Consider the following 17018-nt stretch of genomic DNA (forward strand, 5'->3'; position numbering starts at 1 on the left):
AAGATTAGCTGTTCAATGTGCACACTACCTAGTGTATATAATTGGTAGTCACATTAAAACAGTAAGTTTAAGTGGGCGCTGTGGATCAAGAAGTGTTGCTTATTTTTCATTTTAGTTTTTTAAAAACTGTAGGAATTTCTTAGGCAAGGAAACAAGATCATATTGAAGCTTAAAATGTAATTTATTATTAAAAGTAATTTTTGGCCTAGTAAGACTATTTTTAAGCCATAAGAGATTTGACTTGGAATCTTTTGGCATTTTAGTTAGGAAATTTAAATGTACAAGGACAGTTTTACTCAAAATTGCTTTTGTTTAATTAATACATATTATTATTTTTTTAAATATATAATGAATAATGTCCTTGGCATTTGAAAAGTGTTTTAAAATTAGATAAAACAAAACTCCTTTTCAAAGGTGTTTGTAATGTAGAATAGGAAAGAAGGCTGCATGAAACCACACAAAAAGGACTCAACTTAGTGTTTTCAGCCTAATAAAAATGTTGTAAAAATACTTGTAAGCTTGAAAATCACACTAGCTATTCTTGTTTCAAATTCTGTTTAATATATTGTTCTGTATGATTTTATAATAAACAGATTACTCCTTGAACAGGAATTAAGAATAAAGCTGCCAGGAAAGGGTTTTGTTGTCAGAGTAGTTCCCGCCTCATGTTTTGTAAGAGATTTCATGGTCCCATTGTAAAGAGTAGATGATTTAAAACGTGTTCCCAAGATAAACTTTCCCATTGTCATTAATGAGGATGGATAATACTGAGTGACAAGTGCATTAGGAATGACACAGAAAGAGCTGTTACATTTGTCAGAGCGTATCACTTCAGGCAGTGACACTTGAGGACATTCTTTTTGTGGATATTTGGTTGAGGGGGGCTCTGTTTTAGAGACCAAAGTTCACGTTTGCTAATAGAATAATGTATTTTACAATTTATAAACACATATTTTCCAGCATTTAGAAAATATTTGGAAGGTTCTTAAGTTCTTCCACATTTTGAGTTTATGCCCCTATAATATCCTGATTTCTTCTTAAGAAAGTCATCAAACTGTGTAACATTTAAATGTTAAAATATTTCCACAAAACTAATTTTTCTCTTTTAACAAGTCTTATTTCTTAGAATATCCAACTAAAGGAAAGATATTAAAAATGACATAAATTTTAAAAAATACTTTGCTGCCTTGTTCCTATATTAAGAGAGGACTCTTTTCCTCTGCATCACCTTGAGAATAAAGATTTTGAAATAAGATAGTATATGTAATTTATAGCCTTTCTAAAAATATGTTACTTTAGAGAAACATGTTTTACGTGTGAATCAATGAACAATTAATAATGTATGACTTTTCTGGTATTTAAAGTTTTTCCAAACTGTAGGATGCGTCTCAATTTCTATTTTGAACGTGCAATTGGTCACTTTTTCGCCTTGATTCATCTTTCGTGCTGCCAACCAAATTTTGTCTCTGTGTACCTTTTTGACACTAATCATGACTGAGTCTCTGTTCATTTGAGTTCAAGATTTCCCAAGCGGCAGTTTGGAGCTAGGATAAACTATCTATCATGATTGCATACCACTAATCTGCCTCCACCAAACTGTCCTGTGACTGAAATGGTAGTGGACAGGTCACCTCTTCTGGATGGGCCTGAGGTGAACAGAGCTCCAGACCATCCCTGGGAGGGCATGGCAACTGCTCCAGATGCTGGGAGGATCTTTTTATTGGTGAAACACAACTTAAACCGTGCCTGTAGCAGAAGGGAGATATTTCTCTCTCACCTTAATTTTTCTAATTTGCATTAAGATCACTTGTAATTCTACAAAACTATTTTTACCCCAAAATATTCAGTCAACATTTTCTGCCATAACATGTACTACGTTTAGTTAGTCTCACCATGTGGTTAAAAAAAGTCATTTTTCAAAATATTTATGCTTTTTAAGATGCTCTCTTATTTATATACACAATTGTTAAATATCAAAGATTTCCTATTAGTATTTTGACTCTTACCGGAATGTACCAGTTCTTGAGAGATCTCAGTAAATTTTCATATTACAAAAATGTTTCTAAGAAGAGTTTAATTCCCTCATTTTAACATAAAAATGTTTTTCAAAATAAGTTTCACATTCTTTATTTTAAAGATTTAAAAAAATAGATTTGAAGAGAACAATAAATTGAACACTCTAGCAGTAAATATTATTTTAGTTTTTTTGGTAAAGACTCCTTATGTAGACTTATCATTTTTACTATTGCTATGTAGAGTCTAGAGAAAACTGGCCAACTAAGAAAATAAACTTAATTGCTGCCTTATAGCCTTTTTGTAAAAATATATTTCCTCTGGAATCAGGAATTATCAAATATTTGAGATGATGGACAAGGAGATGCTAAAGGACTTAATACCCTGGAAAAGGAGAATCTGAAATGATTTTCAGGAATGTATTTGGAGGGTTTATGGTAACACTACTTTTAACAACCAACATGGAGGGACCAAGTGAACAACAGATTTAAATTAGAAAAGGAAAGATTGAGGTTATTGAAACAAAGGCATTTCGATAGTAACTGATTTTTCCAAGACTACATATAGAAGTTTGTGATAAAATGGGCCCTGTTTTCATCTGTCCTGGATTGTTGGAATGTGGTTCCACCTGAAGATGTTCACATGGCCTGAAAAGTTTTGCCCATGTCATTCTGTTAGTTCATCAGAGCAAGCACTTAATAAGTTTATCCCTAATTGTCCTTTACTTTTAATTAAAGTTTATTATCCCTTGGAAAGGTCCCTTTTAGTAAGGGCAGTGTTTTCTATAATTTCATGAAGCACTGGTATGATCACTTAAATGTTTTGCACAGAGCTTTTCTAAAGCATCTACTGTCAAATAACCATCAACCATATTCTGGAGATTTATGTGAATTAATTTCCTAGTATGACAGAGATAATTAGTTCGTCAGTATAGTGAGTGAAACACTTATGCTTTTAGATACAATATAAAGTATTTTTAACAAATGACCTTAATCTGTTTTAACTTTTATTATTTTCTACAGTATTTTTATTTCACCTAATATAATGGTTACCAGTGGACCATATAAGATTTCAGTAACATTACTTAAAATAAGTATCCTGAAAAAGAAATCAAAAGAAACTTTATCTATATCCACATTTTTTTTTCAACTATACAATTTCTACCAGTAAGCTGTGTAATACACTCCAGTGGCACATTTCTGAAGAGAAGGGACTACTATCAAAGTATATTTATTTTACAAACTATTTATCTATGTTCCTTATTCCAAAAGCAATTAAATGAAAAAAGTCTAAGTTATATACTGACTCTAATGGATGGCAGCCTTAACTTTGTGTTAAATTTTAACTTAGGCAGTAAAATCTGTGATCCATTCATCTTATCATACCCAGCTACTCCTCCCATCTAATTATATGATCATTAAGTGTACTTTTTTATTATAGGATGCATCTGCATATTTTTTTAACAAAATTGCTTCCATTTTTCCCATAAGCATCTATTTTCTAATCAGAAGAGTTGATATTATATTGCTTTACAGTAATATACGCAAAAATTTAAAAATGATAATTATTGAGTAGTTATGATTCGATAAAGTAATTGCTTCATTTGAAAAGAAGAATTTGTTTATTTTAAATTTAGAAAACAAGCAGATTAAAATGATGTTTTGTGTAATATTTAAATAATTGTGCTTTTTGTTTGGGGTTTTAATATGACCTTTTTCAACACTTTTTAAAATATGCTTGCATGCTTAACCATGGTATACCATGAATTCTGTAAAAAACGGGACAAAAAAAGTAAAATAGTCATGCCTTTTAGTAAATAATTTATATAAAATTACCCTGAAAAATGCCTTAATACCATCACATAAGACAAAATTATTGTGCTCTTCCGACTGTTTCTAATAAAATGATTGGCAATACACAAGTCACTTGTTTGTATCAAGAAGGAATAATTCTTTCCCATTAAAATAATTGCCTCATTTTTGCTTTAGAAATTAGGGTGAAATTTCCTTTGGTGCTGTGAGTGTATGTGTGTATATGTAAGATATCTTGACCTAGGATGAAACAATTTATTTCAATATGATATACATACTGGGTCAGTTGAAGATTCAAGGACTAATTATATGATAGTAAAATCAACCATAGATTTTTGTTAATTCATTCAGTAGATATTTATGAAGGTGCTTTTAGGTGAATTTTTAATCTAGTCCAATGGTTTTTATCAAAATACTTGTCTTTAAGACCTGGCCTCTCCAGCCTCATCTCTTGCCTGAGCGCCAAGTTGCAGCCTGACTCACTTGCAGTTCCTACAGCATTCCATTCTGTCATTTCTAGGTCTTTTGTAAATGCCGAAAGTCTTCTCCTCTTGCCTCCATATGTTCTTGCCAGATCAGTCTTACCCTTCCTTTTGTTTTCACTGTATATGTCATTTGTCTAAAATGTCTTTCCTGATTCTCCAGGACCAGCTTCAGGAGCCTGCTCTGTACTCCCAGAGAGCCTTGTGAGTTACCTCTCTCAGAGCACTTAAAGCATCACTTGAGTTTTCGTTTCCTTGACATCTCCCTACCATATGTAAACTGGTGGAAAAAACTGTGTCGTGTTCTTGTTCACTGATGCAGCCACAGCACCTAACACAGGGTTTAGCACACAGTGAGTGTTCAGTAAATATTTGTTGAATGAAAGCTAAAAATATGTGGAACTCTGCTAAATATCTGACTATGTCTGTCTTTTTTAAAAATTTATTTATTTATTTATTTTTGTGGAAGATTAGCCCTGAGCTAACATCTGCCACCAATCCTCCTCTTTTTGCTGAGGAAGATTGGCCCTGAGCTAACATCTGTGCCCATCTTCCTCAACTTTATATGTGGGATGCTGCCACAGCATGGCCTGCCAAGCAGTGTGTAGGTCCGCACCTGAGATCCGAACCAGCGAACCCTGGGCCACTGAAGCCAGAGCACATGAACTTAACCACTACGCCACTGGGCAGGCCCCACATCTCTTTTTTTTTTTCAATTGTCATAAGAACACTTAACATGAGATCTACTCCCCCATATCAACCTGGAATTTTTTTTTAAAAGTACTTTAACATCTAACTCATTTTTCCTTCTTGGTGAAGGTTTTGCTAGTCCTTTCTCCATTCTACTCACCCTTTCCTGCCAGTGTGTTTATTTCTTTCCAAGTCTTTGGCCTAGGTAAAATTCAGTGTTTTAATGAAAAAGTATGTTACTTGATGCATTAAAACTCTCTCAAATCACTTTAATTCAAATTTAAATGTTTTTTTTTTTTTTTTGGCTAGTCTCCAGTATCTCTTCCTCTTGCTTCTATTGACATGTGGTTGAATTCAGTATGGATACCCATCAGGATGACAAATTAAAGCCAAACCCACTGAGCATTTAAAATGTATCCTTGAAATAGAGGGGAGGTGCCAAGTTGATAACATCTTGATAACACTGGATAGTGATATCCCATGGGTTTACATATTCATTGTTCCTAGTCAATTGGCATTTATAACTATTATCACTTGAGTGAAACATGATTAATTATTTTATAGTAATTCAAGTCATTGTTTCAAATTCAGTTTGGCCACGTTCTTTTACCATTCCTTTAGCATACTCTGCTATTTAGGGAAGATGATTTCTCCTTCCAGTTGTTACATAAGCCTCATTGTTTTCTAGATAAGAACTCCTTCTCGCTCTAAGAGTAATAATTTTATGCTGCAGACATCAAAGATGAGGACAAAAATGTCACATTGAGATTCTCTCTCCATGACATTCCACAATAATACAAAGTGAAAAATTCAAGCAAAGAGAGCCTTTTGCATTTTCCATGGTGTCAAAAGTCATGTTTCTCAGTGTTTTTCTCTAAATTGGGCATTAAAATAACCATTTTGTATATCATTTAGAAAGTTGTAATTATATCTTGAAATTTTATTCATAAAATATTTCCCCCAAATCACTCTTTTTCACAGGGTTGTTTTTTTCCTGAGAAATAGGAATCATAGTTCCCACTTTTTAATTAACTCCTAGCTATTTTAGTTGGAGATTTATTGCTTTAATCCATATGTAAAGTGTTTATCACTTAGGAAACATTAAAAAAAAAAACATGGCTTAGTTATTTTGTATAATGCTGTAATTATGTCTTTCATCAGGATAATTATGTAAAAGTAAATAAAGGTAGAGCTAAGATAATGCCTAATTTAGGATGCCTTTCAAATGCATAGTGCTTATAATTAAAGATTTCAAAGAGAAAGGAAAGGGCCTTGGTTTCCGTACACATCAGCCTGATTTTCAAAATAAAACCGTAAAAGTCAGCTGAATGATTTCTTTTCTTACACATTTACGCGTTGAATCACAACTGTCCACTTAGAAGCTTTTTGTAAAAAAAGAAAAATTGTTAATATGTCTTTACACTAGGGAACAGAACTTAAAAGATGAATTTTATAGCTCATCTAAAATGTAAGGCTGAGGGCAGAAATAATTTAGCCTGGTGCTAGAAAGTATTTAAGATTTGCAATGAGAAGTATGTAATTATTTATTTCATATTACTTAAACCGTTGAAAGAAAACATCACACATTAGCAGTCATTAAAAGTAAACATCATGCATTATACATGATTTCATAGATTTAATACATTATAGGTAATAGCTCACTAAATTAAGACATAGATAAGAGTTTTATATCTCTATAAACAAGGTATATTCCCACTTTCTACTTTTTTCTAGTTGGATTAAAAGTCACATAAGAAGAACCTAGTCTCGCCCAGCCCAGTACTAATAACCCTCGCAGACACGTCTGCCTATTTAGATACAGATTACTAAATACAGACAGCCAAGCGTGCATCCTCACTGCAGCCTTCCTGGTGGCACACTGAGCTCCCCAGTGAGTACACTGCAGCTTCTCCAGACAGCAAGACTCACTTGTGAAGTGGTTGTGGAAAGTACCTCTCTTCCCACCTGACTGGGCCACATGCAGAATTTTGTGAACTTCTGAAGTAGTCCTGTGACTTAAGGTTTAGCCTCTGGCAGCTAAGTTAGGGCACAGCTCTAGGTCAGCTACAGTATTACCATTCTCTCACTCCTACCAACAACTTTGTCTTAAGCAACTAATGGCAATGGAGCCAGCAGGAGTGCACGCTATACTCATTGTTATCACGTGATTCATTAAAGCACTTCTCTGTTGCAGCAGTTTCTAAGGGACTTAGAAATTGTTTTGTTACATTGTAGTTCTAGCAGTTTTTACTTTTTGAAAAATGTATGCTGTCATTTGGGACTTTGAAGTCTTTTGTTGGAGCACAATTTTGTTATAATGGCATTTGTTATAAATAGTGTTTATTCTTTTACTGTGAAAAATCTACGTAGACATGATTTTTATTGAGCATATATGAATTAGAAGTAATAATTCAATAAAACAGCCATCAGATGCACAGTTCATTCACTGTACAATTCTAATAATCGGCTTCTGTGTGAGCTGATGATATTCTGTTAAGTTTAAGTGTGCAGGAGTAAACCCAGAAATTAATAAAACTATCATGACATGACAGTAGTTTTTGATGAGATCTCAGTTGCCATGTTTTCGATGCATAAACTGTAATCTCATTACCAATCGTGCATAACAAACTCTACTACTTTAATTATCAGAAGTTTATAGGCTATAGATTTGAATTATTTAAAAGAAAATATCTGGAAATATATGTTTAAACGTGCCAAATACATCTGCAATTTCTATTACACAGTATAATGTCCTAGTATTTACTCCTTGATTCTTTTGATTATGTATCTAATAATATGCTAATTAACTCACCGTTACTCTGTTTAACAAGACTGAAGAAGGATTTCTTGGAGGTACTATTAGACTGCGACATATTATTTAGGATTGCCTTTGACATAAGAAATGTAGTATATGACCATAAAAACAAACCAAAGTATGACTTCAGAGGAGTCCAGCATGGGTAACACCATTAGCAATTCATCATCTGTTTACTGCTTTGGAGAAAGTGAAGTCACTGGTATTGTTTTTTAATATAAGTGAACAGTATGACAAGCTCTGTGCAGAACTTCTTGAAAAATTTATTTAATAGAGCATTTAATAGAATATTACTTAATAAACCTTTTATAACATGTTAAACATTGTAGATCATTTTATTTAATAAAGGATTCACACCAGAGCACTGAAAACACTTTCTTCACTTACTAAATATGGAAACAATTGCCTCTGAGTTGGTGGTTAAATTGCTTGCATGCTCTTGGCGTTTCAATAGGAAAACCTTCACGTGTGTTGCCGCCAATCATCAGCATGTCGGTTGACACATTTTCTTTAGTAACAGATTAGAAAATGAAGAAATATGTATTTCTATCTGATTGAAATAGAAGTCTGCATTCTGAGTATATTTGGAAAGATATGCTGAAACACTTGCTAGGGAAGGAAAGTCTCATTTATAAGATTGTTAATGAGTTACCTTTTTATCTTGTCCTACCAACCATTTTTCTTCATTTTGCCAGTTATACATTTTACGACTGGAAGTAAATAGAGCTAAAACATTCTTCCCTCCAGCATTGGGGTCTTCACGTAGGGCCTGTTTGAAAAATGCCAGGGCATGGTTTTTCTCTCAAACCTGAAGACACTCACAAAATTAAACATGATTTATTCAGGAATAGGACTTCTGAAGCAATTTAATTTTACGTTTATGAACTGAATTAACATTCTCTCCATATTACTAAAACAAAACTGAATGTTACCCCTTATATAATATCGGTAACAATGTCTTCATTACTTCATGTTTCTAGTACCTAGTAAAAAAACACCTGGGATTGTAAGTTTGCTAAGTGTATTTGCACATGATATGGCAATAATGAAGCTTTGGAAATTCCTGAACCTAAATGCTAAACCTCCCTTTGTTTCCTATTTTATTGCTAATCCTACGAAAAGGTAGTTGTTTATCCATCTAGTTTCTTTAGCATAAAAATTCTTTGCAAGCGGGAAAACTCTTCGCTGTCAAATAGAAGTGAAGAATGAGGGCAGAGGAGGGAAGAAATTGTGACAGATTGAATGGACAGAGCTCTTGTCCCCAGGAGTCCTGGGGTGTGATATAGCAATGTTACATTGAAACTTCTTAGAAGTGTGTATTTATTAAGCAGATACAAAGTTCCACTTTGGCACAGGCCCTGTGGGAAGTGCAAACCCTGTCCGTGGCCTCTGTCCTCGTTCTACACCTTGGGTGCTCACTGGTGAAGGCACAGGAGGCCCTCCCCTCTGAAAACGCTTTTGGCATATAATCTCTTTCAGGTGTTTAGAGTAAGATATTCTTTCCCTCCTTAAATAAAAGAAAATCACTATTTGCCCAACATCCAATCTGACAGAAAATCCTGTTGACTCTGCCTTTAAAATATACTCGTAATTAGGGGCTGGCCCCGTGGCTGAGTGGTTAAGTTCGCGCACTCCGCTGCAGGCGGCCCAGTGTTTCGTTGGTTCGAATCCTGGGCGCGGACACGGCACTGCTCATCAAACCACGCTGAGGCAGCGTCCCCCATGCCACAACTAGAAGGACTCACAACGAAGAATATACAACTATGTACTGGGGGGCTTTGGGGAGAAAAAGGAAAAAAAATAAAATCTTTAAAAAAAATGTATATATACTCGTAATTAAACCAGTTTTCAGCGCTCAGTCCAGGCCATCATCATGATTTGCCTGGGCAGTTGTAATGGCCTCCTAACTAGAGACCTGCTTTTAGCCTTACCTCCTTTAATTTGTCCTCATACAGCAAAAGATGATTCTTTTAAAACATGAGACAGATCGGGGCTGGCCCCGTGGCCGAGTGGTTAAGTTCACGTGCTCCGCTGCAGGCGGCCCAGTGTTTCGTTGGTTCGAATCCTGGGCGTGGACATGGCACTGCTCATCAAACCACGCTGAGGCAGTGTCCCACATGCCACAACTAGAAGGACCCACAACGAAGAATACACAACTATGTACTGGGGGGCTTTGGGGAGAAAAAGGAAAAAATAAAAAAAATAAAAAAATAAAAAAGCATGAGACAGATCATGTCGTTTCTCTGCTCCAGGCTCTACCCTGATTCTCCCCCTCCTCACAGGACCCTCTGCCACCGTCTGCCTTAACCCTAGTCTCCTGTTTAGTCCTCCCCATTTGCTCTGATTTGTCCACGCTCCCCTCTTTGATGTTCCTTGAACGTGCCAAGCCGTGTGGCCTTTGCTGCCTGTTGCCTTTACCTGAAGCGTTCCTCCTTCAGCTCTTTCATAGCTAACTTCGTCCCCTCCTTCAAATATTTGTTTAGATATCACCTTCTCAGTGAAGCTTTTCCTGAACATCCCTTTCAAGGCAGCAATGTACCTCATCCTGCCGTTCCCACGCCCTCTTGATCTGCTCTGTATTTTCCCATAGTACTCACCATCTGCTAATATGCTACGCAGTTTTCTTATTTATTGTGTTCATTTCCATCTTCCCATACTAGGATATGAACTTCACAAGAACAAGGATTTTTCTCTGTTCTGTTTAGATCAGTTGGACAAATGATAAAGTGCTCAAAAAATATTTTTAAGTTAATGAGTTTGTAGGGCTCAGTTTCTCTCAAATTATCTGTTTCCTCCCCTTTCCTAATTAAAGTATACACAAGAATGAGTGAATTTATAAATTATATTAGTAGTAATAATCATAATGAGATCATTTATCGAGTACTTAAATAGTGTGAGACACTGTACCAAGCACAGTACCTGTATTATCTCATTTAATCCTCACACATGGTCCTCAAAGTCAGAGGAGGCGGCTTAGAGAGGGTAAGTCACTTGCCCACGGCCACATATCGAGTGAGAGGCTCAGATCCAATTCAACCCCTAATAGGCTCCAAAGGCCAAGTCATCTTTGTAGCTTTGGACTGTGGCCACTTGAGCAAGTTTCATTCAATATCAATGTTCTTATGAATGTTTACTAAAGAAGAGTGACTAAAAGAATCACACAGTATCAAGTGTGAAATTAGCTGGACACTAACTCACCTAATGTCATCCTTTCTTTTTCAGTAATTACACGTTTAGAGATAAATACTGACTTTAGAATGTTACAGTTTCAAGTGATAGTCAGAAATATAATACTGCTTCAAGACTGAAGGGAAAAGGTATTCATGGTATTGGGGCATATCCTCAAAGAAGACTTGGAAGGAATGCAAGGCACAGAGTTACAGGAATTTGCCCAAGAACACAGGAAACAGAAGAGGTGTAAAAAGTAAGGTAGTATTGAGTGGCATGGAGAGGGTGGTATTGCTCATATGATTTGTTTGAGTACTCTCTCAAATAATTTTTTAAAATCAGGCACCTCCTAACACGTTTTTAATTGACCTATAAAATTTTTCATTATAAGTGTAAACAGTGAGAAGGGATATAATTTCTAACCTAGTAGATATATGCTTTAAATATGTTTTCATCAAAACCATGAAGTAAAGATTTAGCTTATTCAGTTTATAGAAAAGGTCCCTAATATAGCCTAGTTAGCAATCGTTGTCAATTGATGAGAAGTCTGCCTGCATTTTTATTCCAATAAACATGTTTCCACAACAGTCTCCTCACTCTTCATTGCCATGAGTTTATCCCCTGGTTATCATGAAACAAGGTGCAAGCCCCTGTGAGTTCGTCTTTGTTCTGCAGTCATGGGACTCTTCCTTCGGAGCGACACATCACTAAGATTTGGTGGGTTAGAGCTAGGCCTTCCTTTTGTCACGTTGAGTCCAGTGGCAAAGGACACCCTGCAGACTGTAGGAACATTTTCGAGTAGATCAGCTTTAGGAGAGATTAACTATGCAAGTTGAAGCTCTCAGAGTTGAATTCCTTTAAAACTATCCATGCCCACATACCCATTAGAAAGTCTTTGTAAAACCCAAAGGGCATTCATTTCCCAGTTTTTAAGACCTCTGCTTTATGTTATGTAGCACATTAAAATTTAGAATATACTCCAATTTTTTTTTCACAAAATAGTTTCCTAAAAATGTCTACTACCATTATACTCTCCAAAAATAGATCTTTAGTTTATGGCAATGTGATTTAAAAAAATAAGGAAAGAACCCAAGTGCACATGGAACATTCTCAAGGATAGACCATATGTTTGGAAACAAGGCAAGCCTCAATAAATTTAAGAAGATTGAAATCATATCAAGCATCTTTTCAACCATAATCCTATGAAACTAGAAATCAACTACAAAAAAAAGCTGGGAAAGTGATAAATATGTGGAGACTGAACAACCAGTGGATCATTGTAGAAATTAAAGAAGAAATCAAAAAATATCTGGAGACAAGTGAAAATGAAAAAATACCGTAGCAACTCATATGGGATGGAGCAAAAGCAGTCCTAAGAGGGGAATTCATAGCAATATGGGCCCACGCTAACAAACAAGAAAAATCTTAAATAAGCAATCTTAAACTACAGGTAACAGAACTAGAAACAGAAGAACAAGCAAAGCCAAAGTCAGCAGAAGGAGGGAAACAATAAAATTTAGGGGAGGAATAAATGAAATTGAAACCAAAAACAACAGTAGAAAGGATCAATGAAACTAAGAGCTGGTTCTCTGAGAAGATAAACAAAATTGACAAGTCCTTAGCCAGACTCACTAAGAAAAAAAGAGAGAGGGCTCAAATAAAATTATAAATGAAAGAGGAGAAATCACAATGATACCACAGAAATACAAAGGATTATAAGAGAACACTATGAAAAACCATATGCCAACAAATTGAACAATCTAAAAGAAATGGATAAATTCTTAGACTCATACAACCTCCCAAAACTGAATAAAGAAGAAATAGAGAACCTGAATAAATCAGTCACAAATAAAGAAATTGAAACAGTAATCAAAAACCTCTCAAAAAATAAAAGTCCTGGACTTCTCTGGAGAATGCTACCAAACATTCAAAGAAGGTTTAATATCTATCCTTCTCAAACTTTTCCAAAAAGCTGAAGAAGATGGGACACTTCCTAACACATTTTACGAGGCCAACATAACCCTGATCCCAAAGCCAAACAAGAACAACAAAAAGAAGGAAAATTACATGGGGCTGGCCCAGTGGTGCAGCGGTTAAGTTTGCACGTTCTGCTTCTCGGCAGCCCAGGGTTTGCCAGTTTGAATCCTGGGTGCGGACATGGCGCCGCTTGGCATGCCGTGCTGTGGTGGGCGTCCCACATGTAAAGTGGAGGAGGATGGGCGCGGATGTTGGCTCGGGGCCAGGCTTCCTCAGCCAAGGGGAGGAGGACTGGCAGTAGTTAGCTCAGGGCTAATCTTCCTCAAAAAAAAAAAAAGGAAAATTACAGGCCACTATCACTGATGAACATAGATGCAAAAATCCTCAACAAATTATTGGCAATCCAAATACAGCAATACATTAAAAGGATCACACACCATGATAAAGTGGGATTTATACCAGGGACACAGGGGTGATTCAACATCCACAAATCAATCAGTGTGATATACCACATTAACAAAATGAGGAATAAAAACCAAATGATCATCTCAGTAGATGCAGAGAAGGCATTTGACAAGACCCCACATCCATTTATGATAAAAATTCTCAGTAAAATGGGTATAGAAGGAAGGCCCCTCAACATAATAAAGGCCATATATGACAAACCCACAGCCAACATCATACTCAAGAGGGGAAAATTAAGAGCCATCCCTCTGAGAACAGGAACAGACAACGGTGCCCACTTGCCTCTCTTATTCAACGTAGTATTGGAGGTTTGGGCCAAAGCAATTAGGCAAGAAAAAGAAATAAAAGGAATACAAATAGGCAATGAAGAAGTGAAACTCTTGCTGTTTGCAGGTGACATGATTTTATGTATAGAAAACCCTAAAGAATCTATGGAAAAACTGTTAGAAATAATCAACAACTACAACAAAGTTGCAGGGTACAAAATCAACTTATAAAAATGAGTTGTGTTTCTATACTCTAATAACAAACTAAAAGAGAACTCAAGAACACAATCCCATTTACAATCACAGGAAAAGTAATAAAATATCTAGGAATAAACTTAACCAAAAAGGTGAAAGACCTGTACACTATAAACTATAAATATCATTGAAAGAAATTGAAGAAGACATAAAGAAATGGAAAGATATTCCATGCTCATGGATCAGAAAAATAAACATAGTTAAAATGTCCATACTACCTCAAGCAATCTACAGATTCAGTGCAATCCCAATCAGAATCGCAATGACCTTCTTCACAGAAATAGAGCAAACAATCCTAAAATCTATATGGAACAACAAAAGACCGCAAATAGTCACAGCATCCTGAGAAAAAAGAACAAAGCTGGAGGCATCAAATCTTTAACTTCAAAATGTACTACAAAGCCACAGTAATCAAAACATCATGGTACTGGCACAGAAACAGACACACAGATAATTGGAACAAAATTGAAAGCCCAGAAATAAAACCACACATCTATGGACAGTTAATCTTTCACATAGGAGCCAAAAACATACAATGGAGAAAGGAAATTCTCTTCAGTAAATGGTGTTGGGAAAACCAGAAAGCCACATGCAAAAGAATGAAAGTAGACCATTTTCTTATACTATATATAAAAATTAACCTAAAATGGATTAAAGATTTGAATGTAAGACCTGAAACCATAAAACTCCTAGAAGAAAATATAGGCAATACACTCTTCAACATTGGCCATAGCAGCATCTTTTCAAACACCATGTCTCCTCAGGCAAGGGAAACAAAAGAAAAAATAAACAAATGGGACACCATTAGACTAAAAAGTTTCTGTAAAGCCAAGGAAACCATGAACAAAATGAAAAGACAGCGCACCAACTGGGAGAAAATATTTGTAATTCATATATCCAACAAGGAGTTGATCTCCAAAATATGTAAAGAACTCATACAACTCAACAATAAAAAAAAAATCCAATCAAAAAATGGGCAGAGGATGTGAACAGACATTTTTCCAAAGAAGATATACAGATGGTCAACAGGCACATGAAATGACATTCAGCAGCAAAAATTCTTAAGGAAATGCAAATCAAAACTAGGACGAGCTATCACCTTACACCATTCAGAATGAGTATAATTATCAAGATGAAAAAGAACAAATGTTGGCAAGGATGTGGAGAAAAGGGAATGCTCATACACTGCTAGTGTGAATGCAAACTGGTGCAGCCACTATGGAGAACAGTATGGAGATTTCTCAAAAAAAATTAAAAATAGAAATACCATACAATCCAGCTATCCCACTACTGGGTATTTATCAAAAGAACTTGAAATCAATGATCCAAAGACATTTATGCACCCTTATGTTCATTGTAGCATTATTCACAATAGCCAAGATGTGGAAGTAAGCCAAGTGCCCTTCTACAGATGAATGGGTGAAGAAGAGGTGGTATATAGATACAATGGAATAATACTCAGCCATAATAAAAGACAAAATTGTCTCATTTGCAACAACATGGATTGAGCTTGAGGGTATGATGTTAAGTGAAATAAGCCAGATAAAGACAAATACTGCATGATTTCACTCATATGTGGAAGATAACAAATACATGGATAAAGAGAACAGATCAGTGGTTACCAGAGGGGAAGGGGGTTGGAGGGTTGGTGAAAGGGATCAAGGGGCACATATGTATGGTGATGGGCAAAAATTAGACTCCTGGGGGTGAGCACAATGGAGTGTATTCAGGAATTGATAAACAATAATGTACACCCGAAATTACACTGTGTTATAAACTATTATGATCTCAGTAAAATTACTTGAAAGGAAAAGAATGAAACATCTAGGAATAAATTTAACCAAAGAGGTGAAAGACCTATATCATGAAAACTATAAGAAATTAGTGAAAGAAATAGACGATGACATAAGAAAATGGAAAGATATTCCATACACATGGACTGGAAGAATAAATATAGTTAAAATGTCCATACGACCTAAAGCAATCTACAGATTCAGGCAATCCCAGTCAGAACCCCAATGAAATTCTTCATAGAAATAGAACAAACCATCCTAAAATTCGATGGGGCAACAAAAGACTCCAAATAGCTAAAGCAACCCTGAGAAAAATGAAGAAGGCTGGAGGCATCACAGTCCCTGACTTCAAAATGTACTACAAAGCTATGGTTATCAAAACAGCATGGTGTTAATACAAAAACAGACACACAGATCAATGGAACAGAATTGAAAGCCCAGAAATAAAACCACGCGTCTATGAACGGCTAATCTTCAACAAAGGAACTAAGAACACACAATGGAGAAATGAAAGTCTCTTCAATAAATGCTGTTGGGAAAACAGACAGCCTCATGCAAAATAATGAAAGTAGACCATTATCTTTCACCATACACAAAAATTAGCTCAAAATGGATCAAAGACTTGAAAGTAAGACCTGAAACCGTAAAACTCTTAGAAGAAAATATAGGCAGTACACTCTTTGACATTGGTCTTAGAAGGATCTTTTTGAATACCATGTCTGCTCAGGCAAGGGAAATAAAAAATAAGCAAATGCAACTTCATCAGACTAAAGACCTTACCTTCTGCAAGGCAAAAGAAACCAGAAACAAAACGAAAAGACAACCCACCAACTGGGAGAAAATATTTGTAAATCATATATCCAACAAGGAGGTTTTTTTATATAAATATATGACCAAAATATATGAAGAACTCACACAACTCAACAAGAAAAATCAAACAACCCGATCATAAAATGGGCAGAGGATATGAACAGGCATTTTTCCATAGGAGATATACAAATGGCCAATATAGGTACATGAAATAGGTACATGAAAATATGTTCAGCATCCCTAATCATCAGGGAAATGCAAATAAAACTACATTGAGGTATCACCTTACTCCTATTAGAATGACTGTAATCACCAAGACAAAAAATAACACATGCTGGAGAGGATATGAAGAAAAGGAACCCTCATACACTGCTGGTGGGAATGCAAACTGGTGTAGCCACTATGGAAAACCGTATGGAGATTACTCAAAAAATTAAAAATACGAGTACCATATGACCCAGCTATCCCACTAC

At 35.6% G+C, this 17018-nt stretch overlaps 1 protein-coding gene across 9 annotated transcripts in view; it reads left to right on the top strand.

Moving 5' to 3' along the window:
* ELP4 (elongator acetyltransferase complex subunit 4) overlaps positions 1–17018 on the top strand; it is a 239262-nt gene that overhangs the window by 129856 nt on the left and 92388 nt on the right. The window contains exon 10 of one of the 9 annotated variants that reach the window (XM_070491403.1): positions 6731–8169. The exons of 7 other annotated variants lie outside the window; for them this stretch is intronic. In XM_070491403.1, coding sequence (XP_070347504.1) covers positions 6731–6739 — 9 coding nt within the window. In that variant the 3' untranslated portion in view covers positions 6740–8169. Of the gene's footprint in view, positions 1–4469; positions 5268–6730; positions 8170–17018 lie in introns of those variants that run through there. One more of the 9 variants, XM_070491400.1, reaches the window with a different exon arrangement.

Source organism: Equus asinus, chromosome 20 (assembly GCF_041296235.1).
Source record: "Equus asinus isolate D_3611 breed Donkey chromosome 20, EquAss-T2T_v2, whole genome shotgun sequence".
NCBI classification, from domain to species: domain Eukaryota; kingdom Metazoa; phylum Chordata; class Mammalia; order Perissodactyla; family Equidae; genus Equus; species Equus asinus.